This window comes from Bos indicus x Bos taurus, chromosome 13 (assembly GCF_003369695.1).
Source record: "Bos indicus x Bos taurus breed Angus x Brahman F1 hybrid chromosome 13, Bos_hybrid_MaternalHap_v2.0, whole genome shotgun sequence".
NCBI lineage: Eukaryota > Metazoa > Chordata > Mammalia > Artiodactyla > Bovidae > Bos > Bos indicus x Bos taurus.
Window position 1 is genome coordinate 46,591,875 of NC_040088.1, and position 21,169 is coordinate 46,613,043.

The 21,169-nt window shown below is 40.7% G+C and overlaps 1 protein-coding gene across 8 annotated transcripts in view; it reads right to left on the minus strand.

Annotated features, from left to right (window-relative positions):
* Positions 1-3,305: 3,305 nt before the first annotated feature.
* Positions 3,306-21,169, minus strand: part of ARMC4 (armadillo repeat containing 4) — a 162,350-nt gene continuing 144,486 nt past the window's right edge. For 4 of the 8 annotated variants that reach the window (XM_027559717.1, XM_027559716.1, XM_027559712.1 and 1 more), the window contains one exon: positions 3,309-4,841. In XM_027559717.1, coding sequence (XP_027415518.1) covers positions 4,728-4,841 — 114 coding nt within the window. In that variant the 3' untranslated portion in view covers positions 3,309-4,727. Of the gene's footprint in view, positions 4,842-21,169 lie in introns of all 8 variants that reach the window. The other 4 variants (XM_027559718.1, XM_027559722.1, XM_027559721.1 and 1 more) reach the window with 2 other exon arrangements.

Sequence of the window (21,169 nt, forward strand, 5' to 3'; positions counted from 1 at the left end):
TAGTCAAAGCTATGGTTTATCCAGTAGTCCTGATGGATCTGAAAGTTGGACCATAAGGCCAAGTGCTGAAGAATTGATGCTTTTGAATTGTGGTGCTGGAGAAGACTCTCAAGAGTCCCTTGGACAACAAGGAGATCAAACCAGTCAATCCTAAAGGAAATCAACCCTGAATATTCACTGGAAGGACTGATGCTGAAGCTGAAGCTCCAATACTTTGGCCACCTGATGCTAAGAGCTGATTCATCAGAACAGACCCTGATCCTGGGGAAGATTGAAGGCAAAGGGAGAAGGAGGCGGCAGAGGATGAGATGTTTATCCTCTGATGCATCACAGACTTAATGGACATGAATTTTAGCAAACTCGAGGAGACTGGAGGATAGGGGAGCCTGGCGTGCTGCACTCCATGGGGCCGCGAAGAGTCAGACATGACTTAGCACCTGAACAAAAGCAATGAGGAAGAATGTCTACCTTAGAAGTTTCCAAAGAATGAAAAAAAGAAAATTCACTGGGAGTGTTATCATAAAAAAGTAATTCATGTTTATTGTAAATTAGAAAACAGAGATGAACAAGAGAGACAACAGAAATCATTCTTATTCCACCATTCAGAAATAATCACTTCTTTGACTTATCACAGTTTGGTGTGTATAAGTCATGTTCTTTCTGTGTGACTGCTGCTGCTGCTAAGTCGCTTCAGTCGTGTCCGACTCTGTGCGACCCCACAGACGGCAGCCCACCAGGCTCCCCCGTCCCTGGGATTCTCCAGGCAAGAACACTGGAGTGGGTTGCCATTTCCTTCTCCAATGCATGAAAGTGAAAAGTGAAAGTAAAGTCGCTCAGTCGTGTCTGACTCTTAGTGACCCCATGGACTACAGCCTACCAGGCTCCTCTGCCCACGGGATTTTCCAGGCAAGAAGAGTACTGGAGTTGGGTGCCATTGCCTTCTCCTCATTGTGACTAGCTATGTGTATATAATTTTTAAAATGCACTCATACTGTATACACTGCTTCAGAATCTGCTTTCCAATTTAACAGCATCTTATGAAAACCTTTGTCATGAACTATTATCCTACAATATGTTTTTATGCTAAGGTTGAACCTGAATGGAATTAACCAATTTTTCCCAAATATTTTCATCACTATAAATAATGATGTTGTGAATACCCTTGTACATAAACCCTTGCATATAATCCAAAAGGCACAAAAATGTTTAGAGCTTCTGGTATGCATTGCCAAATTGTCCTTGTGGAATAACTGTGCCCATTTCGACAGCCCCTAGTATGATCTGAGATTAGGTATTTCACCGTTTCTCTATTTTAAATGAGATAGAGGGTAGGAAGTACTTAACACAGTGCCAGCATTTGGTAGCATCATATTCCATGTTGTTCTCTTCCTACTCCTCTCATTTAGAAGAGATTTCTCACTTTCTGAACTTATGTATGTGAGGAACATAGTTATCTTCAGGCGCTTAATGCATTTGAGGCAGCAAGGTTCTTAAATAAGTGGGTGTCCCTACTGTTTTCACTGAATCATAAGAATGGACATAAACTACTCCATCCTAGTCTTTTATGGAATGAGATTACACACCGTCAATTATTAGAACTATGAAATAAGTTCTCCTAAGTGGAAATAAAATTTCCAAGTATTGTGAATCATTGACCTTCAAATCCATGCAAAGTCCATGCCTTAGAGAGGCATAATGGTAATTCCAAAATCTATCAAAATGATAGGATTTGCAACGTCATCTTACAAGACATCTAACCTTCCACTCACTTTCAGAGCCTAGAAGAGTTTTAAAAAGAAATTATTTTAGTGCAAGTCATTCTGAAAGAGGCAAAATAATAGTGACTACAAGCAGCAGAATGATTGTGGCCAGGATTTCTAAAAGGAAACCTTGCAAACTAAAGACAGTGGAAAAGCAAAGAACATCTATTTAAAATTCCTTCCACCTTCAGGTTCTCCAGGCAGAAATAGCCAGCTATCACACAGAGCATATTGGATTCCCAGGATGTCCTGGGGAAGAATAAAACCTAAAAAAGAACTTGCCACTGAAAACTCAGAATGAATGTCACCAGCTTTAAAGCAGAAAATAACGCACAAAAATCTTATCCAGAAACCTAGGCCAAAAAAAAAAAAAAAACAACCCAAGGTGTTCTTCCATGGAGAGTGCCAAGAAATGGTCCTTTGGCTTGGAGCAGCAAAGAAATGGTGTGATCCTGGGCTTGTTTGTTCTGTTATCTCTGGATACTTTCACTCACTGCCTCTGACATTTTTCTAATAAGGTCAGAGTTTTCTGTTATACTGTTATACACACACATACACACACAGCCAAAACTGACCTTTAAATTCAGTTTCTCTTTTGTTTAAAGGTACTACATCCCTGGTACATGCATGCTCAGTCCTGTCTGAGTCTTTATGACCCCGTGGACTGTAGCCCGTCAGGCTCCTCTGTCCATAGAATTTTCCAGGCAAGAATATTGGAGTGGGTTGCCGTTTTCTCCTCCAGGGGGATCTTCCTGACCCAGGGATCAAACCCACATCTCCTGTGTCTCCTGCTTAGGCAGGCTGATTCTTTACCACTGAGCCACCTGTGGGAAGACCACTACATCCAGGGTGCTTACCAATTAAAAGGACACAACTCTTAGAAATACCCAAAATGATTTTCATGTTAGCTTACTGTATCTGTTCCCACAAGTTCAGTTTCCTTTAAAATGGTACTGTTGCTCTCATTTTATGTCTTTAATAATCATAGAAATGAAAGTCCCACACTTGCACATGGTAAAGGAACTTATCCTTCTCAACTACATCCAGTTCTCTTTGTGCTGCTGCAGATGTTTGATTGTTTGTTTTCTATTGCTTCCTTCCCCTCTCATCCATGCATGCTAAGTCACTTCAGTCAAGCCTGACTCTTTGCCACCCTATGGACTGTAGCCCTCCAGGCTCCTCTGTTCGTGGGATTCTTCAGGCAAGCTCTTAGGACCCTCTAATTCCAAGAATATGAACAATCTTAAAATGATGGAGAAAGCTTCCTTTAATAATAATGTAACAATAATATATTTATTCATTTTCTATAACTGTCATAATCCATGATTTCTAGATGTGTTTTTAATATTAGTGAAACACACCTAACCAGTGTCTTTAATAATACCTACTGTTGAGAATTTTAGGATTTACACTATTATTTAAAGAGCTTCCCTAGTGGCTTTGATGATAAAAAATCTGCCTGCTATGCAGGAGATCTAGGTTCGATTCCCGGGTCAGGAAGGTCCCCCGGAGTAGGGCATGGCAACCCACTCCAGTATTCCTGCCTGGAGAATCCCCATGGACAGAGGAGCCTGGCCGGCTATAGTCCATGGGGTCACAAAGAGTCCGACGTGCATTTGAGGATTTCCACTATTATTTAAATTCAATTCTTTGTTAGCATTGATACCATTTCCTTGTTTCTATTATCCTCTTTTATAACCTCCTTTGAAAAGCAATAAAGATGAATTGGTGTTTTACAAAATCTTAAAATTCTCAGAATCATCAGGATAATTTTAATCCTGTATGGGGTTTTCATTTCATACAAATTATTTACATTTAATTCAATTAAGTTTACGGTCTTCTCCAAATTATGACAAACATACACAGTACTTCATATTTTTCAATAAAACCTTGCCTGCTCTTTAAAGAGTGAGACTGTCGGTTTACTGAGTGGATATACAAGAAGCTGTTTTCCTAGCTAGTTCTAGATGGGGGGACGGTCAGTTCCCAAACATTGTAGCACACCAAGGTTACATCTGTGATTCTTTTAAGTGGCTTCTCATGTTTCTATAACTTGATAAAATGCTATTAATCCTTTGTAGCCACTTTTTAAAAAGTACTTTGTATGCTGAAAACAAGTTCAGAAACTCCAAGCAAGTTTACGTGAAAGTAATATTATCCTTGTGTTGTGAGGTGTGCGTACATCGGCATAAATTAATTCTTTCAATAAAATGTTGGTGTATCCTGTGAGGGAAATAAAACATTTCACTGTTTATGCCTGGGAAATGCAAAAGTGAAAATCTCACTCAGTGCTTATGTTTTTGTGATTTGTGTTATCTGGGACAGTGACAGTTATACGTTGTCTTTTCAGATGTTTGACAGCTTTAGGAGAAACTTGGAATGACCTCAGGATGTTCTCTCTCAACCCAGCTGCTGAACTCTGAATTCTGTTCCATAACCATTTGTCAAGTCAGCACATCTCAGAGCTCTCCTGAGGGTTGCAAGAGATCAAACAAAACTATAGTGACGGGACAGTTAGACTGGTTTAACAGAAAGGGATTTCTAAAGACACTCATGGATGACTATAAATACACACAACGGGAAGACCACATCTTTTATTAAAATCACCACAAATACAAAAGCATCGCTGAAATATATATATATATATGTACATATATATATATATATATATCTGTATACATATATACAGCTGTATACATGTATATATATTCTCAAATTCCTGAAAAAATTATCACCAATATATTGGGTTTATGTGTCACCACATGGCATATCCCTAAATTAGAACAAAAATACCCATACAATTTTGGAGTGAACCACATTCTCTACATTTCTAACTTCCTGGTTTTCAGTCAGACATTTGTTTCTAAAGGATCTGCTATGAAGTGTTTCCCAATTTAGGCTTCACGGCTCTGGGAGTGACACATACAGGGTCATGTAAAATTTGGTAGCTGTCATGCCCATTCAGGTTCAGCTGTATCTCGCCTTCTCAATAGCAAGAGCCAACCTGCGAATGTTGGATATACAACCTGCAGCAGCTTCCTGGAGTTCCTCATCAGGTGACCCAACCATGTCCAGAAGAAGCTGCCACACATGGAGGGAGAGGGGGAGGAGGGAAACAAGAATACAAACATTAATCTAAACCTGTAAAGTCAGGCTATATAAATACATTATATATGAAATAGTTTTTAAGTCACCAAAAAAAATCCTAGAAATTTCATGATGGCAAAGGTAAATATAAATGGTATTTAATCAGATGCAGGACTCTCTCATGAAATTCTCATGTTTTTATCGTTTAGAGCTGAGCAAGACTGAAGTTCCAATGCTTTGGCCACCTGATGCAAAGAACTGACTCATTGGAAAGGACCCCAATGCTGGAAAAGACTGAAGGCAGGAAGAGAAGGGGACATAGGATGAGATGGGCATCTCATCACTGACTCGACGGGCATGAGTTTGAACAAGCAAGCTCCAGGAGTTGGTGATGGACAGGGAAACCCGGCATGCTGCAGTCCATGGGGTCGCAGAGCCAGACACGACTAAGCGAGTACACGGAACTGAACCTGTTTCTCCCTTCTTTCTTTAGTCATCTGACTTTTTCTGCTTTGGAATTTCTCTTGCATCCACTGTAGCTTTTCTACCTCCTGGGACAAGCCAGCAGCATGTCATGCCTAGCCTGTTACTGTATCCTCTTAGATTGAATCTCTCTTCATTCCAGTCTGCCCCACCATGTCATGACCTAGGTAAGTCAGTCCCTTAATAGAGACTTTCATTGACTCCAGGGCAACTAACTAGAGTCCAGTCTCCTAACGTGTCCTTGAAGGATTTCTGTGCTCTGGCCTCAGCTTACCTTTTTGGCTGTTCATCTTTCTCCATGTCATCCTGTACTCCAAGGTCACACTTTCCCATTTCTTTTGCCTTGATCAGTGCCACTACTCTATCTAAAATGCCCTCCTGTCTCCTCTAACTTTCTGTTACCCACCTTTCATGACCCAGTTAACTTTTCTACAAAGCCTCCACCGATCTCTGCCAAACAAAGTGCCAATGCTCCCTCATCGGAGCTCTCATAGTCATTTACTCAAATGTCTGTTGCTACATTTACATTCTTCCCTTTTCCACAGATATTCGTATTCATGCTTCTTGTGCTCCTTTAGATTGTAAACTCTGGAAGAATCTTATATATATATATATATATCTTATATATATATATATATATCTTTTATATATATATATATATCTTATATATATATATATACACACACATACACACACACACTATATATATAGAATAAATACAGAATCTACTATATACTGCTTGATACAGAGTAAATGCCAAATAAATATCAAATAATTTAATTAGAACTTTTAAGATCTATCAATTATAAGTCTATCTAATAGTTCTGATAAAAGACTTAAAATGTAATTTGAATTAACCATTTTGGACTCTACCAGCTTGTGGCTCAGCTGGTAAAGAATCCGCCTGCAATGTGGGAGACCTGAGTTCAACCCCTGGGTTGGGAAGATCCCCTGAAGAAGGGAAAGGGTACCCACTCCAGTATTCTGGCCTGAAGAATTCCACGGACGCACAGTCCATGGGGTTGCAAAGAGTCAGACACGAATGAATCACTTTCACTTTCACAAATATGGATAATGTCATAGAATGAGGATATCTTGATAAGCAAAGAAATATTGTAAATAAAAATATTGTGAAATATCTTAAATATGACAGGCTTAGGAGCCTGGCTTTTATTCTGCATGGAATGAAAGGAAGTTATTGAAGCACTTTAATCAGGAGAGTGATGTGGTCATATTTGTATTTTAGAAAGATAAATTTTATGGACTGTGGAGGGGGAAGATCAATGGGTACTATAGTACATCAGCCCAGAGTGATACGGACTGAGTAAAGCAAAATCAGTAATAGCATAGATGGAAGGAATTCAAGGGATATTTACGAACTAAGTTATTCAACACATGGCCCAAGGACAGTTGGTTATCCAAATGGAAGAAAATAAAAATGGTACTTTCATATCACACATAAACATCTATCCTAGGTAGACTGATGATTTAAATAAGAAAGCAAAATATGAAATGTTTAGGAGGCTGTATACGAGACGACCTTGATCAGGCTAGGGTACTGAAGGCTGTCTGGCCTCTCTGTTTCTTGACCCCCCTCCTGTCAATGGTCTTCACCACATTTGAGCTCCCACTGCCAGAGTCACACCCTGGTTCTTATTTTCAGCACTCTGAACAGACTAGCCTCCAAATTCTCTTACAACAACTTCTTCCCCTCTGATTTGGCCACTGAACTTGTTTGTTTTCATCATGACCTCCAGTCCATTGGCCTATATGCTTTTCCTTAAATCATGTCCTGTCTTCACTTCCTCCCATGACCAGTTTAGATTCCACAGTCCACCTTCTCATTCTCTTACCAGTTTTTTAAACCTCCTCAGCCCTGGGATTTCTTTGGAAGGAATGATGCTAAAGCTGAAACTCCAGTAATTTGGCCACCTCATGCGAAGAGTTGACTCATTGGAAAAGACTCTGATGCTGGGAGGGATTGGGGGCAGGAGGAGAAGGGGACGACAGAGGATGAGATGGCTGGATGGCATCACTGACTCAATGGACGTGAGTCTGAGTGAACTCCGGGAGTTGGTGATGGACAGGGAAGCCTGGCGTGCTGCGATTCATGGGATCGCAAAGAGTCGGACACGACTGAGCGACTGATCTGATCTGATCTATGACATCCATCCAACAAAATCATAATCAACTCTGTCTTCCCCATGCCCTCAGCTCATCCAGCCCTACTGGGCATGATATGTACACAACAAAGCAAAAGAATTCATCATAAATCCAACTTCAGCTGGGTTCTCTCACTCCGCAGCAATCTAAGTATGTCTCTCTCTAATTAGGTTACTTCCTTGTTCTTCTTGATCCCTATTTAAAAATCCTCCTTCTTTTCTAATTGCCAACTCTTCCTCAGCAGACAACTTGTCCGGGTTCCTTTACAAGCTTGCCAGAAGTCATTAGACAGGAGTTGTTCCAACCAAGTCTGCAAACATTCCTACATCATGGGGCTTCCCAGGTGGTAAAGAATCCACCTGCCAATGCAGGAGATGCAGGAGACACAAGAGACATGGGTTTGATCCCTGGGTCGGGATGATCCCCTAGAGTAGGAAATAGCAACCCACTCCAGTATTCTTGCTTGGAAAATTCCACTGATGGAGGAGCCTGGAAGGCCCCAGTCCGTGGGGTCACAAAGCTTGGGACATGATGGAACACACATGCATGATACTACATTAAAAGCTTGATTTCCACAAGCAAATGGGATGTAGAAAGAGTCTAGTGTCCAAATGCCCAGCATATGTTGTGTAAGAAGTTGGAGGGAAAGAGATTTGCAATGACCATCTACAGAGAATTCACCTAATACCTCCCTCCCAGGGCCTCTGCTCTAGTCTCTGTCTCTCCTTCAATAGTTTTTTGTTGTCGTCGTTTTTAAACCTGGGGAGAGATGAAATGAAGTTCATTACTCAGGTGGTGAACCCAACTACCTGAGTAAGGAACTAGGCAGCTGCCTTATGCTGTTCAGTTCCTCTATGGAAAAGGGTGCATCAAATAGAGGTCAAAGTCATAGATGCTGAGATCATAGCTGCATGGATTTGTATCCTGATTCATCCACTTACTGGACAAGTTATGGAACCTTTTGGTTCTGCCTTCTCAAGTGTTTAATGGGAAGATGGGTCATCTGAGGGTCATTGGGAAGATAAAATGAGACAGGACACACCTTTAATAGAAATGCTTTTCCACCTGTGTTCACGGGCTCTCTCTCTATATATATCGTTTGATCTTTGTATCTGCCCCTCTCCTTCATCCTGTTTTGTGTGATTGTTTCCTGAGTCTTCTGTGGATCCAAGTGTGCCACGTATGAAAGGAAAACTCAAACATGTAAAGAAGCACAGGCAGGGGGAGTTTATACCAGCAAGGGCAGAGGATTCCCTGTGGGAGAGGAGAGAACCGCAGGTGGGGAAGCAGAGGAAGGAGGCCAAGGGAGGAAAGAGCTCCCTCCCACCCTGTTTTGAAGAGAGCTTGGGAGTTCAGGGGTTATTTTGGGAGCAACTTCAGAGAGAGAGGATGCTGAGTGGAGCAAAGGTAGGAGATTTTTAAAGAGCTTCACAGTACACACTTGTGCTCTTCAGCTTCAAAGACAGTGAAACTAGGGTAACAATTACTTTCACTTGCTCCTTGCCTGCCAGGTTTCTGTGTCTAGGACTTCACGTCCCAGTCACGAATGGACCGTGAGGAGCTTGGCTCTATACAGGTTACACATTCGAATCCCATAAACCCAGGGCCCAGGACAAGGTTAAGTGCTCCGTAAATGCTATCCATTATCAGAGTGATGACTTCACCAGGTCTAAAGTCTGGTTCTGGCATTTACTCTTTGGAGCCCAGCCCTGGTTGGTCTGAAGGTTAGTGTGAGAGGGACAAAGGAGCAGGAGTTTTGGCCCTGGGGTCAGTCTGCCCACTTCAGCACTTTGCTTCCGGGGTACCAGTGGTCCAGGCTTCACATGGCATCACCACTGCCCCCGCTGCCTTGCAGACTCCCTTAGAAAGCAGCCCCTCTGGCTGATGCCTGTCAGAAATAAACCACTGTTTTGCCCCTCCTCCCCCCAGACCTGGTGGTGGTTCTGTGGTTCCCTCTCCAGATTTCTAAGGGTCAGAGGCATTTATTCCCAAGCCCTTGATGCCAGTTACATAATTTCATATTACATAAACCAATGAAGGGTACATGTGAAACGTCTGGCATGCTGTGGGCACCTGGGTCTTTGATGGAGCCCACGGTGTGCTTGCTGGCTGTCCCTGGAGTCTTCTGGACAGGGTTTCTAGAGGTGCGTGCACCAGACCGTCACACACATTATGTCAAAATCCAGTGTTTCCTCAATGCTGGTGCCTTTTATGACTCAACTCCATACACGACATTGTTACCTAACTTATAGTCCTGAGTTCATCAAAATGACTCCTACTCTTTGTGGAGTTAACTTTCTTAAGTTTCTTGCACTAACCATGAGGTTTCCTTCCACATCCAATAATGGTGGTCACTGAATGTTTAGCTTAAAAGCTTGATCAGTGGAGTCCAGCAGTCCAGACTTTAAATGACTAAAAGGTAGACAAGGGTTGAAAGTTTTAAAAATAGATGAAAGGAGAAAAGTATGGCTTAGAAAGGTACTTGTGGTGGGCAGTGAGAGCGGCTTCCTTAAACAGAACTTCAGTGACTCATTGGCCTCAGGCCACAGCTTACCTAACATTTGTACAACGTGAAATGATTTTATTAGCTACCAAGCTTACTCTGTGCCAGGCACTGGAATTCTTTCTTTATTGGTTAATTTTATCCTGCTCTGGCCATTTTCCTTAGCCAGGAACATTCTCAATCAAGGGTACAGAAATGGAAGTGTAAAATTTTCTGCGTGCTAGAGGCCTGGAGAAGGGCATGACAACCCACTCCAGCATTCTTGCCTGGAGAATCCCACGGACAGAGGAGCCTGGTGGGCTGCAGTCCATGGGGTCGCAGAGTTGGACATGACTGAGCGACTAAACACAGAGATATGAAGGGCTTGACACCTGAGAGGCATTTCTAGGCCTTCTTTTGGTGATGCTGCTCTGTGAATTTACTTTGCCTAAACTTTATTTTGCTCTCAATATATGCTACTCATTGCATTGTTAATATACCCAGAGGCTGTGCAGCTAATGCTGCTTCACAAATTGTTTAAGGATGTGTCACCTTTCCCAAACCACTCTCTGAACAACATGTGCTGGTTATGTGTCTTGGTTTCCAATCAGGTTCAGGAATAGAGGCTTTTATTTTTCTTAGGAGCTTCACAAGCAAACTAGGCCACCCAGAGGAATGCTTTCAAATGGCTCTAAACAGCCACATAATGGAAACTCAGGGCAAAATCTTGCATTTGAAGGGCAGCTAACAGAAAGTAAGGAACAGCATGACTAACACACACGGCAAGGGGAAGGTGGTATGCGATTCTTTGCAATCATTAGTTAACAGGAGTGTTTTCCTTAGGAAGAGGGCTTCTCTGGTAGCTCAGGTGGTAAAGAAGCCACCTGCAGTGCAGGAGACTCCAGTTCAATTCCTGGGTCGGGAAGATTCCCTGGAGAAGGGCTAGACTACCCACTCCAGCAAAAAATCTTGCATTTGAAGAGCAGCTAACAGAAAGTAAGGAGCACCACGTTTTCAAATCACTAACACACACGGCAAGAAGGTGGTATGAAATTCTCTGCAATCATTACTTAACAGGAGTGCTTTCCTTAGAAAGTGAAAGTTGCTCAGTCGTATCTGACTCTTTGTGACACCATGGACTATACAGGCCATGGAATTCTCCAGGCCAGAATACTGGAGCGGGTACCCTTTCCCTTCTCCAGGGGATCTTCCCAACCCAGGAATCGAACCAGGGTCTCCTGCATTGCAGGTGGATTCTTTACCAACTAAGTTATCAGGGAAGTTTCTTTAGGAAGGAGAGATGAAAATTGGGTACAAGTGATTATGGAAGTAGTATGCATTTTTTTCTGGTATATATTTTTTGATTTGTAGACTTTTTCCAACTATAAAAGCATTTAAAATATTATGAGAAGGAAAAACACCTCAGGTTTACTTTTTTGAAGTGTTTGTTCCTTTCAGAAACTTTCCTCGTTTTCACCTCCCCCTCCCCCAAACACACCCAGGTCTTACATTTATTGGCAGTTTCATATATGTGCTGAAGGAAAACCAGCTCCCTTGCTTCAGAACTTAATTGCACAGAGCGCTTTAAAACATCATTCAAACACATAACTTTTTACAGTGTTGGCGTGAACAAGAACAAGGGGAGGGGCAACAAGAGTGGTCTGCGGACTGGGCTCATGCGAGCGCTTCCTCCAGTGGCAGAGGCTTTGATCACAGGCACAAACCCTTGGAACACAGCTGTGACCCGAACTTCACATCCCCCTTGGAAGGCAAGACAGAGGTAGCAAGGGAACCTGTATCTGCGTCCAATTTCTGCTTTTACATCTAACAGTTCATGACTTTTATATAATATTTCGGTTGTATGAAAAGTATGTACCAATTTGAGTGATAACAGATTTTCTTGTGGTTTGACTTGACATTGTTTGGGCAAACCCAGACTGGAAATAGGAGTGCTCATTAGAGCCAGAGGAGCCCTGAAATACCTGCATGCACACCGAGCTCAGCGGGTTTTCCAGGCAGTCCTGGCATTTCTAGAGCTGATCTGAACCCATCTTCTGTTGTCTGCTTACCAGGCAATGAGGTGAGGTTTGCACGACCTGGGAATGAGCAGGGCCTTTGGATCATGTCCTGCAGGCCCCGGGGCCCCCAGGATGCCCAGGCGGCTGGGCTCTGCTGCAGAGGCTCCCAGTGGACCCCTACCCCCACGCTGAGCCTTGGTAATTCATTTCATATGGCAGCTCCCCAGAGCCATGGGCCTCAAAACACATTTTACATTTGATGGTGGAGGCAAACCTTTGATTCTCTTTGGTCAGTTTAGTTAAGCAAGGAGTTTGCCCTTTTGTGGTGTCTCTTTGCCTCCAGGAAACAGGAGTGCATGCCCTGTGATCTGAGATCCACATCCACACAGTTCAGGAGGGGTCTGTTGGTTCCATCTAGTGCCCCTTCTGCACAGACAAACATTCCTTCACACTGGAGTAGGCTTGTCCTCTGGTTTTTCAAGTTGTCTTTTCATGAGCCTTCCACTACAGAGTTTCTGTGCCCAGAAACACACCACACCACACCACACCACACATACACACATACCACACACATACACACACATGACACAACACACACACACACACACACACAGAGGCATACTACTCAAGCATAATCAAGAATGAAGTTTTGCCATTTGTGACAACATAGATGGGCCCTGAAGGTATTATGTCAAGTGAAATAAGTCAGAGAAAGACAAAGACCATATGATTTCATTCACGTGGAATCTAAAAACAGAATGAACAAACAAAAACTCATAAATACAGAGAAGAGATTGGTGGTTAGCAGAGGGGAAGGGAGTTAGGAGGTGTGTGAAATGGGTGAAGTGGGCCAGTTGTTTGGTGATGGACGGCAGCTAGGCGTTTAGTAGTCATCTCTTTGTATTGTATACAGATGTTGAATTGTGTATACCTGAAACTTAATGTTATATATCCGTCTTTCAATAAAACATGGCAAAGATTGAATATGCAGAAGTTAAAGGAAACGGCTAAAGTCAGAATTTCCAGCTTCTGAAAAAGACAAAAATGGGATCATGAGTGCAATAGGTGGGAACAGCCTGGAGAAGAAATGCTGAAATGCCAGAGAGATGTTCACACTGAACCTAGCTACAGGTGAATCTGTAGGTGTGGGAAGTTGAGGTCGTTTCAGGTGTACATTATAATTCAATGTCTGTATACAATACAAAGTGATCACCACCAAAGGCCTAGTTACTTAACATACAGCCTTATAATTTATAATTTCATGTAGAAGTATTTTAAAACAATAAGAGACATGCACTCTTCAATGTAAAACAATGACCTTAATTATATAAAGGCATTTTCTTTTCTTTTTTTTTTTTTTTCTTTTTATTGGTTTTGCCAAATATCGAAGTGAATCCGCCACAGGTATACATGTGTTCCCCATCCTGAACCCTCCTCCCTCCTCCCTCCCCATACCATCCCTCTGGGTTGTCCCAGTGCACCAGCCCCAAGCATCCAGTATCGTGCATCGAACCTGGACTGGCAACTCGTTTCACATGTGATAGTATACATGTTTCAATGCATTCTCCCAAATCTTCCCACCCTCTCCCTCTCCCACAGAGTCCATAAGAATGTTCTATACATCAGTGTCTCTTTTGCTGTCTCGTATACAGGGTTATCGTTACCATCTTTCTAAATTCCATATATATGTGTTAGTATACTGTATTGGTGTTTTTCTTTCTGGCTTACTTCACTCTGTATAATAGGCTCCAGTTTCATCCATCTCATTAGAACTGATTCAAATGAATTCTTTTTAATGGCTGAGAAATACACCATTGTGTATATGTACCACGGCTTTCTTATCCATTCATCTGCTGATGGACATCTAGGTTGCTTCCATGTCCTGGCTATTATAAACAGTGCTGCGATGAACATTGGGGTACACATGTCTCTTTCCCTTCTGGTTTCCTCAGTGTGTATGCCCAGCAGTGGGATTGCTGGATCATAAGGCAGTTCTATTTCCAGTTTTTTAAGGAATCTCCACACTGTCCTCCATAGTGGCTGTACTAGTTTGCATTCCCACCAACAGTGTAAGAGGGTTCCCTTTTCTCCACACCCTCTCCAGCATTTATTGCTTGTAGACTTTTGGATTGCAGCCATTCTGACTGGTGTGAAATGGTACCTCATAGTGGTTTTGATTTGCATTTCTCTGATAATGAGTGATGTTGAGCATCTTTTCATGTGTTTGTTAGCCATCTGTATGTCTTCTTTGGAGAAATGTCTATTTAGTTCTTTGGCCCATTTTTTGATTGGGTCATTTATTTTTCTGGAATTGAGGTGAAGGAGTTGCTTGTATATTTTTGAGATTAGTTGTTTGTCAGTTGCTTCATTTGCTATTATTTTCTCCCATTCTGAAGGCTGTCTTTTCACCTTGCTAATAGTTTCCTTTGTTGTGCAGAAGCTTTTAAGTTTAATTAGGTCCCATTTGTTTATTTTTGCTTTTATTTCCAATATTCTGGGAGGTGGGTCATAGAGGATCCTGCTGTGATGTATGTCAGAGAGTGTTTTGCCTATGTTCTCCTCTAGGAGTTTTATAGTTTCTGGTCTTACGTTTAGATCTTTAATCCATTTTGAGTTCATTTTTGTGTATGGTGTTAGAAAGTGTTCTAGTTTCATTCTTTTACAAGTGGTTGACCAGTTTTCCCAGCACCACTTGTTAAAGAGATCGTCTTTAATCCATTGTATATTCTTGCCTCCTTTGTCAAAGATAAGGTGTCCATATGTGCGTGGATTTATCTCTGGGCTTTCTATTTTGTTCCATTGATCTATATTTCTGTCTTTGTGCCAGTACCATACTGTCTTGATGACTGTGGCTTTGTAGTAGAGCCTGAAGTCAGGTAGGTTGATTCCTCCAGTTCCATTCTTCTTTCTCAAGATAGCTTTGGCTAATCGAGGTTTTTTGTATTCCCATACAAATTGTGAAATTATTTGTTCTAGCTCTGTGAAGAATACCGTTGGTAGCTTGATAGGGATTGCATTGAATCTATAAATTGCTTTGGGTAGTATACTCATTTTCACTATATTGATTCTTCCAATCCATGAACATGGTATATTTCTCCATCTATTAGTGTCCTCTTTGATTTCTTTCACCAGTGTTTTATAGTTTTCTATATATAGGTCTTTAGTTTCTTTAGGTAGATATATTCCTAAGTATTTTATTCTTTTCGTTGCAATGGTGAATGGAATTGTTTCCTTAATTTCTCTTTCTGTTTTCTCATTATTAGTGTATAGGAATGCAAGGGATTTCTGTGTGTTGATTTTATATCCTGCAACTTTACTATAATCATTGATTAGTTCTAGTATAGACCAGTTAGACCTAATTGATATCTATAGGACATTTCATCCCAAAACAATGAATTTCACCTTTTTCTCAAGTGCACATGGAACCTTCTCCAGGATAGATCACATCCTGGGCCATAAATCTAGCCTTGGTAAATTCAAAAAAATTGAAATCATTCCAAGCATCTTTTCTGACCACAATGCAGTAAGATTAGATCTCAATTACAGAAGAAAAACTATTAAAAATTCCAACATATGGAGGCTGAACAACACACTGCTGAATAACCAACAAATCACAGAAGAAATAAAAAAAGAAATCAAAATATGCATAGAAACGAATGAAAATGAAAACACAACAACCCAAAACCTGTGGGACACTATAAAAGCAGTCCTAAGGGGAAAGTTCATAGCAATACAGGCATACCTCAAGAAATAAGAAAAAAGTCAAATAAATAACCTAACTCTACACCTAAAGCAACTAGAAAAGGAAGAAATGAAGATCCCCAGGATCTTTCCTTCATAGTAGAAGGAAAGAAATCTTAAAAATTAGGGCAGAAATAAATGCAAAAGAAATAAAAGAGACCATAGCAAAAATCAACAAAGCCAAAAGCTGGTTTTTTGAAAGGATAAATAAAATTGACAAACCATTAGCCAGACTCATCAAGAAACAAAGGGAGAAAAATCAAATCAATAAAATTAGAAATGAAAATGGAGAGATCACAACAGACAACATGGAAGTACAAAGGATCATAAGAGACTACTATCAACAATTATATGCTAATAAAATGGACAACATGGAAGAAATGGACAAATTCTTAGAAAAGTACAACTTTCCAAAACTGGACCAGGAAGAAATAGAAAATCTTAACAGACCCATCACAAGCACGGAAATTGAAACTGTAATCAAAAATCTTCCAGCAAACAAAAGCCCAGGTCCAGACGGCTTCACAGCTGAATTCTACCAAAAATTTAGAGAAGAGCTAACACCTATCCTACTCAAACTCTTCCAGAAAATTGCAGAGGAAGGTAAACTTCCAAACTCATTCTATGAGGCCACCATCACCCTAATACCAAAACCTGACAAAGATGCCACAAAAAAAGAAAACTACAGGCCAATATCACTGATGAACATAGATGCAAAAATCCTTAACACAATTCTAGCAATCAGAATCCAACAACACATTAAAAAGATCATACACCATGACCAAGTGGGCTTTATCCCAGGGATGCAAGGATTCTTCAATATCCACAAATCAATCAATGTAATACACCACATTAACAAATTGAAAAATAAAAGCCATATGATTATCTCAATAGATGCAGAGAAGGCCTTTGACAAAATTCAACATCCATTTATGATAAAAACTCTCCAGAAAGCAGGAATAGAAGGAACATACCTCAACATAATAAAAGCTATATATGACAATCCCACAGCAAACATTATCCTCAATGGTGAAAAATTGAAAGCATTTCCCCTAAAGTCAGGAACAAGACAAGGGTGCCCACTTTCACCATTACTATTCAACATAGTTTTGGAAGTTTTGGCCACAGCAATCAGAGCAGAAAAGAAATAAAAGGAATCCAAATTGGAAAAGAAGAAGTAAAACTCTCACTATTTGCAGATGACATGATCCTCTATATAGAAAACCCTAAAGACTCCACCAGAAAATTACTAGAAATAATCAATGATTATAGTAAAGTTGCAGAATATAAAATAAAGGCATTTTCAATGGAAGGATTTTGTTTTGGTTTACAACTTTGCTCTAGGAAATAGTAAGAATTTATAAAATCTGAGATAAATCTATAAAACTGAATCTTATCAAGCTAAGAATTCTAAATTAGGCCAGGCCAAGAATCATCTAAATATAGATATATTAAAATGGATAAAAATATTCCATAATATAGTCCACAATAACCTAGCAATATAGTCCAGAATATTCCATAACATTGTTGCTATTCAAGGACTTATTTATAGCACGTGGAACTCTATTCAACATTATGAGGCAGCCTGGATGGGAGATAGGTTTGATGAGAATGGATACATGTATACACATGGCTGAGTCCCTTTGATGTTCACCTGACACTACCACAACATTGTTAATCGCCATTCCCCAAAACAAAATAAAAAGTTTAAAGTTACAGAAAAAAAACCAAACATGTTGTTGTTGTTCAGTCGCTAAGTCATGTCTGACTCTTTGCGACCCTATGGACTGTAGCCCGCCAGGCTCCTCTGTCCATGGGATTCTCCAGGCAAGAATACAGGAGTGGGTTGCCATTTCCTCCTCCAGAGGAAATTCCTGACCCAGGGTTTGAACCCTCGTCTCCTGTGTTTTAGAGTCAGTCTAAATTCTTAATGTTATCTTGTTTGCGTTTATATGTATCTCTAAAAAACTGGCACATTATTAGAAGGAATTCGAAATTAAAAACATGTTGCTTTTTAAAAATACCTTACTGGGTTTGGAATTCATTCCTCATAGGAGTAAACATGGAAAGATATCCAAAAGAAATGAAGCCAAAGATTTGAAGAGGGGGAAAAAAAACCTTTAGTTAAACCACTTTCCCAACTTTATTTTGATTTCTTTTTAACTTTCAGAAGCAGATTAATATGGAAAAATAAAGCACAAGCCTGGAGGAAAGAGCCACAATTTTTCTTCTTCAGTGTCAAAGAAATAGCTTTCCCTGCTCCTACTAAATTGGAACTAAGCTCATAAGGTTGAAAATAAATGACTAATTTCTTGGGAAATAACCTTAAGTGAAAGAGTCTTTTGGCCCAATGACTGCTTTTCTTAAACTGCAGTTGACTTAACCTCGTTCTCAAGGCCTCCTCTCCCTTCCTTCCATCTCACTCTGTCTATATCAAGTGACCTTAAAAGTCGGTCTCGTCGATTGCTACCCATCTCGGGAATGTTTTCCTTCTCTGATACAATTTGTGGGCAGAAATAAGTCAAAAGCGATTGTGCTCTCTTCATTTCTCTTTTAAAAACTTATCTCTGATGTCTAAGATCTTTAAAAAATGGAACCGAAACAATATTACCACAAAATTTCACAGACGTTTTTACCAACTCTGGAAAAAACCATGATTACCCTCTAAAATGTTTTAATGCATCACTAAATGTTAATTTTCATCTTCTCCTTTTGCTAAATTTATACAAAATGATACTTCTTAGTCTCATCTGTATAAGAACTTCAAGTTTCAGTGAAAGAAACAATGAATTTTATAACAGAATGATCTCTTCCTCTTCTGGCAACAACCCTGTTCATTTCAGAGCCCATCTTGCATTACTTTTTACCAACTTAAGCTATTCAGAACCGCAGGGCTGGCTCTAAGCATGGTATCTAAGCCAGTGATTAGAATTTTTTTTTCAGCAGCAGAGCTCTTTTCCTTTCCTTAAAAAAAAGTTTACTGAGTATTTATCATGTTCACTGGAAGGACTGATGTTGAAACTGAAACTCCAATACTTTGGCCACCTGATGCGAAGAGCTGACTCATTTGAAAAGACCCTGATGCCGGAAAAGATTGAGGGCAGGAGGAGAAAGGGACGACAGAGGATGAGATGGTTGGATGGCATCACTGACTCAATGGACCTGGGTTTGGGTGGACTCTGGGAGTTGGTGATGGACAGGGAGGCCTGGCGTGCTGCGGTTCATGGGGTTGCAAAGAGTGGGACACGACTGAGCAGCTGAACTGAACTGAACTGAACTATCACTATGAATTGCTGTATTAACAATGTATAATCTCATTTCCAGGCATATTCAGAAGCAAAGTTTACAAACATTTATCATAAAATATTAATAGTAAGTAGCAAGAAAAATAAAATTTTGTTAATCCCGGAACTATCTTGCAATATTAATAAGAATATTTAGGGCTGAAAGCTATTGGTACAAACTGGAATGATGAAATACATCTTTACCAAATGCAGATGCACTTTTTTTGTATCACATATATCTCCTCTAATTTTTATTAGCAGTGCCTTGAGTTGGGAGAAATTTTAACACCTAGATGTACCATGTAAAAGTAATAACTATATAATTTTTTGAAAACTGTTTCAGTTTAAATGGAAGCATTCCTTAGCTGTATAATGATTCTTAGCATCTTCCTTTTAAATGTAGTTCTCAAAAAAGGATAAATACATTAAACTCTGAAAAGTTTTGATATATTTTCTGGCACATCTGCAATTGGTTATTATAAACTTTAAATACTTAGTAATTTCTTTCTTAATACATAAGTGAATTTATATATACTCTTCCCTAAAGTTCTGGAAAGACTTAGGAATAGAAAGTCCTAGGAACTTTTAAAGAGTAGGAGAACTGTATTCTTTTTTCTCCCAAAACAAAAATTCAACTCTTCTACAAAATTCACAGGTACATAAACATACTATGTAAAGCAAAATGGAACATCAAGAGGGGATGCAGGGTGTGGGTTCCTAGAACTCTTCCTGTTCCCTCTTGCTCCCCACACGGAACCTCAGGATCTGGACCACTCATCTCCGTAACCTTTGACCCTGTCACCTGTTCATTTCCATCCTCACAACAGAACAGCTCCCTTTGCTGCTCACTCCAACATATCTTCTCAGTCCACACTCACTCCACCACCAGTTGCCCCACCATCCTAAAAATGGTCATTCCCTCAGTTCTGATGGTCTCAGCTAGACAGTTTGGAAAGGAATAGTTTAAGCACACTCCGGCTCAGTTTTAAATGAGTGACAGACTTGCCTTATGCTTCTTGGATTTCAAAATTTGCATTTTTAGGCTCAATATTTAGCTTACAAGATTTCAAATTATGTACCAAAGTGATATGTCTTAGGCGGTACAAATGAAAGAGTTGTATCAAGGAAGGGCTTTGGGGCCCCCCTGAAGTGATACACATAGAATATTGTTTCTGTGTGACTTGAGTCAAAATCCTCCTGAGGAAACCCAGATGGACCTGCATCCCTGAGCCTGCTCCAGGACCAACCCAGAGCTCCTAATCCAACATGTCAATGTAGTCATCCTTTCAATCTCACTTTAAAGTCAATGTGGAACCCAGGTACTATGTGTATCTTACATGTCTGGTAAGATTTTCCTTTTAATTTCTTCCCCCTCACATTTTTTTGGCTGTGATGAGCACAGGTGGGCAGGTCTTTGTTTCCTTGGCAACCAGACAAAGCCTTGGCTGGTCACCTGCAGTGTGATGTGAAAGGCACGATGAGGGAGTCATGGGCTAGCCCTCGAGGAGGGTTAGGGGGTGCAGAGCGAGCCAAGTGGCGGACGGCAGTCCAGGCAAGCAGCCCTCCTCTGCCCCATGTCCTCAGACTCAGAGCACAGGTGTGGGCTGTACCTCTCCCCTTTTACAAAGCAAAGTCTAAGCAGAACACAAGCTAAAACTCAGGCAGGCTTTTCTCAGTTCATCACCCAGTCTCTATCAGAAATGACGTTCCCCACCCATCCCACCATAGAGATCCAGAGAAGGCAGGGAGGCTGGCTATCTCTCAAGGAGAAAGGGGGTAATGTAACAATGACCAACATTTCAACCAGCAGTTAGTGCTCACCATGTATGAGGCACCATCAAAGCGCCCTGTACATACTAATACATTTAATGCTCTCAACAAACCCAGAGTTAAATATTATTAATATTCTAGTGTTACAGATGAGGAAACTGCAGCCCAAAGTTACAGAGCTTGGGAAAGCCAGGATTTGAACAACTGGATTCCACGCTTCTACCCATTATGAACACTGCCTCCTTTGGCATGAGTGTCCATGGAGAAGGAGCTGGTCTGGACTGGTCCCTGGACTCCTGGTGCTGGCATTCCCCGAGGCCATCATGCCCACACCCAGTGCTGAAATCTGTAGTCATAGTCAGCTGCCTCTACTTGCAATGA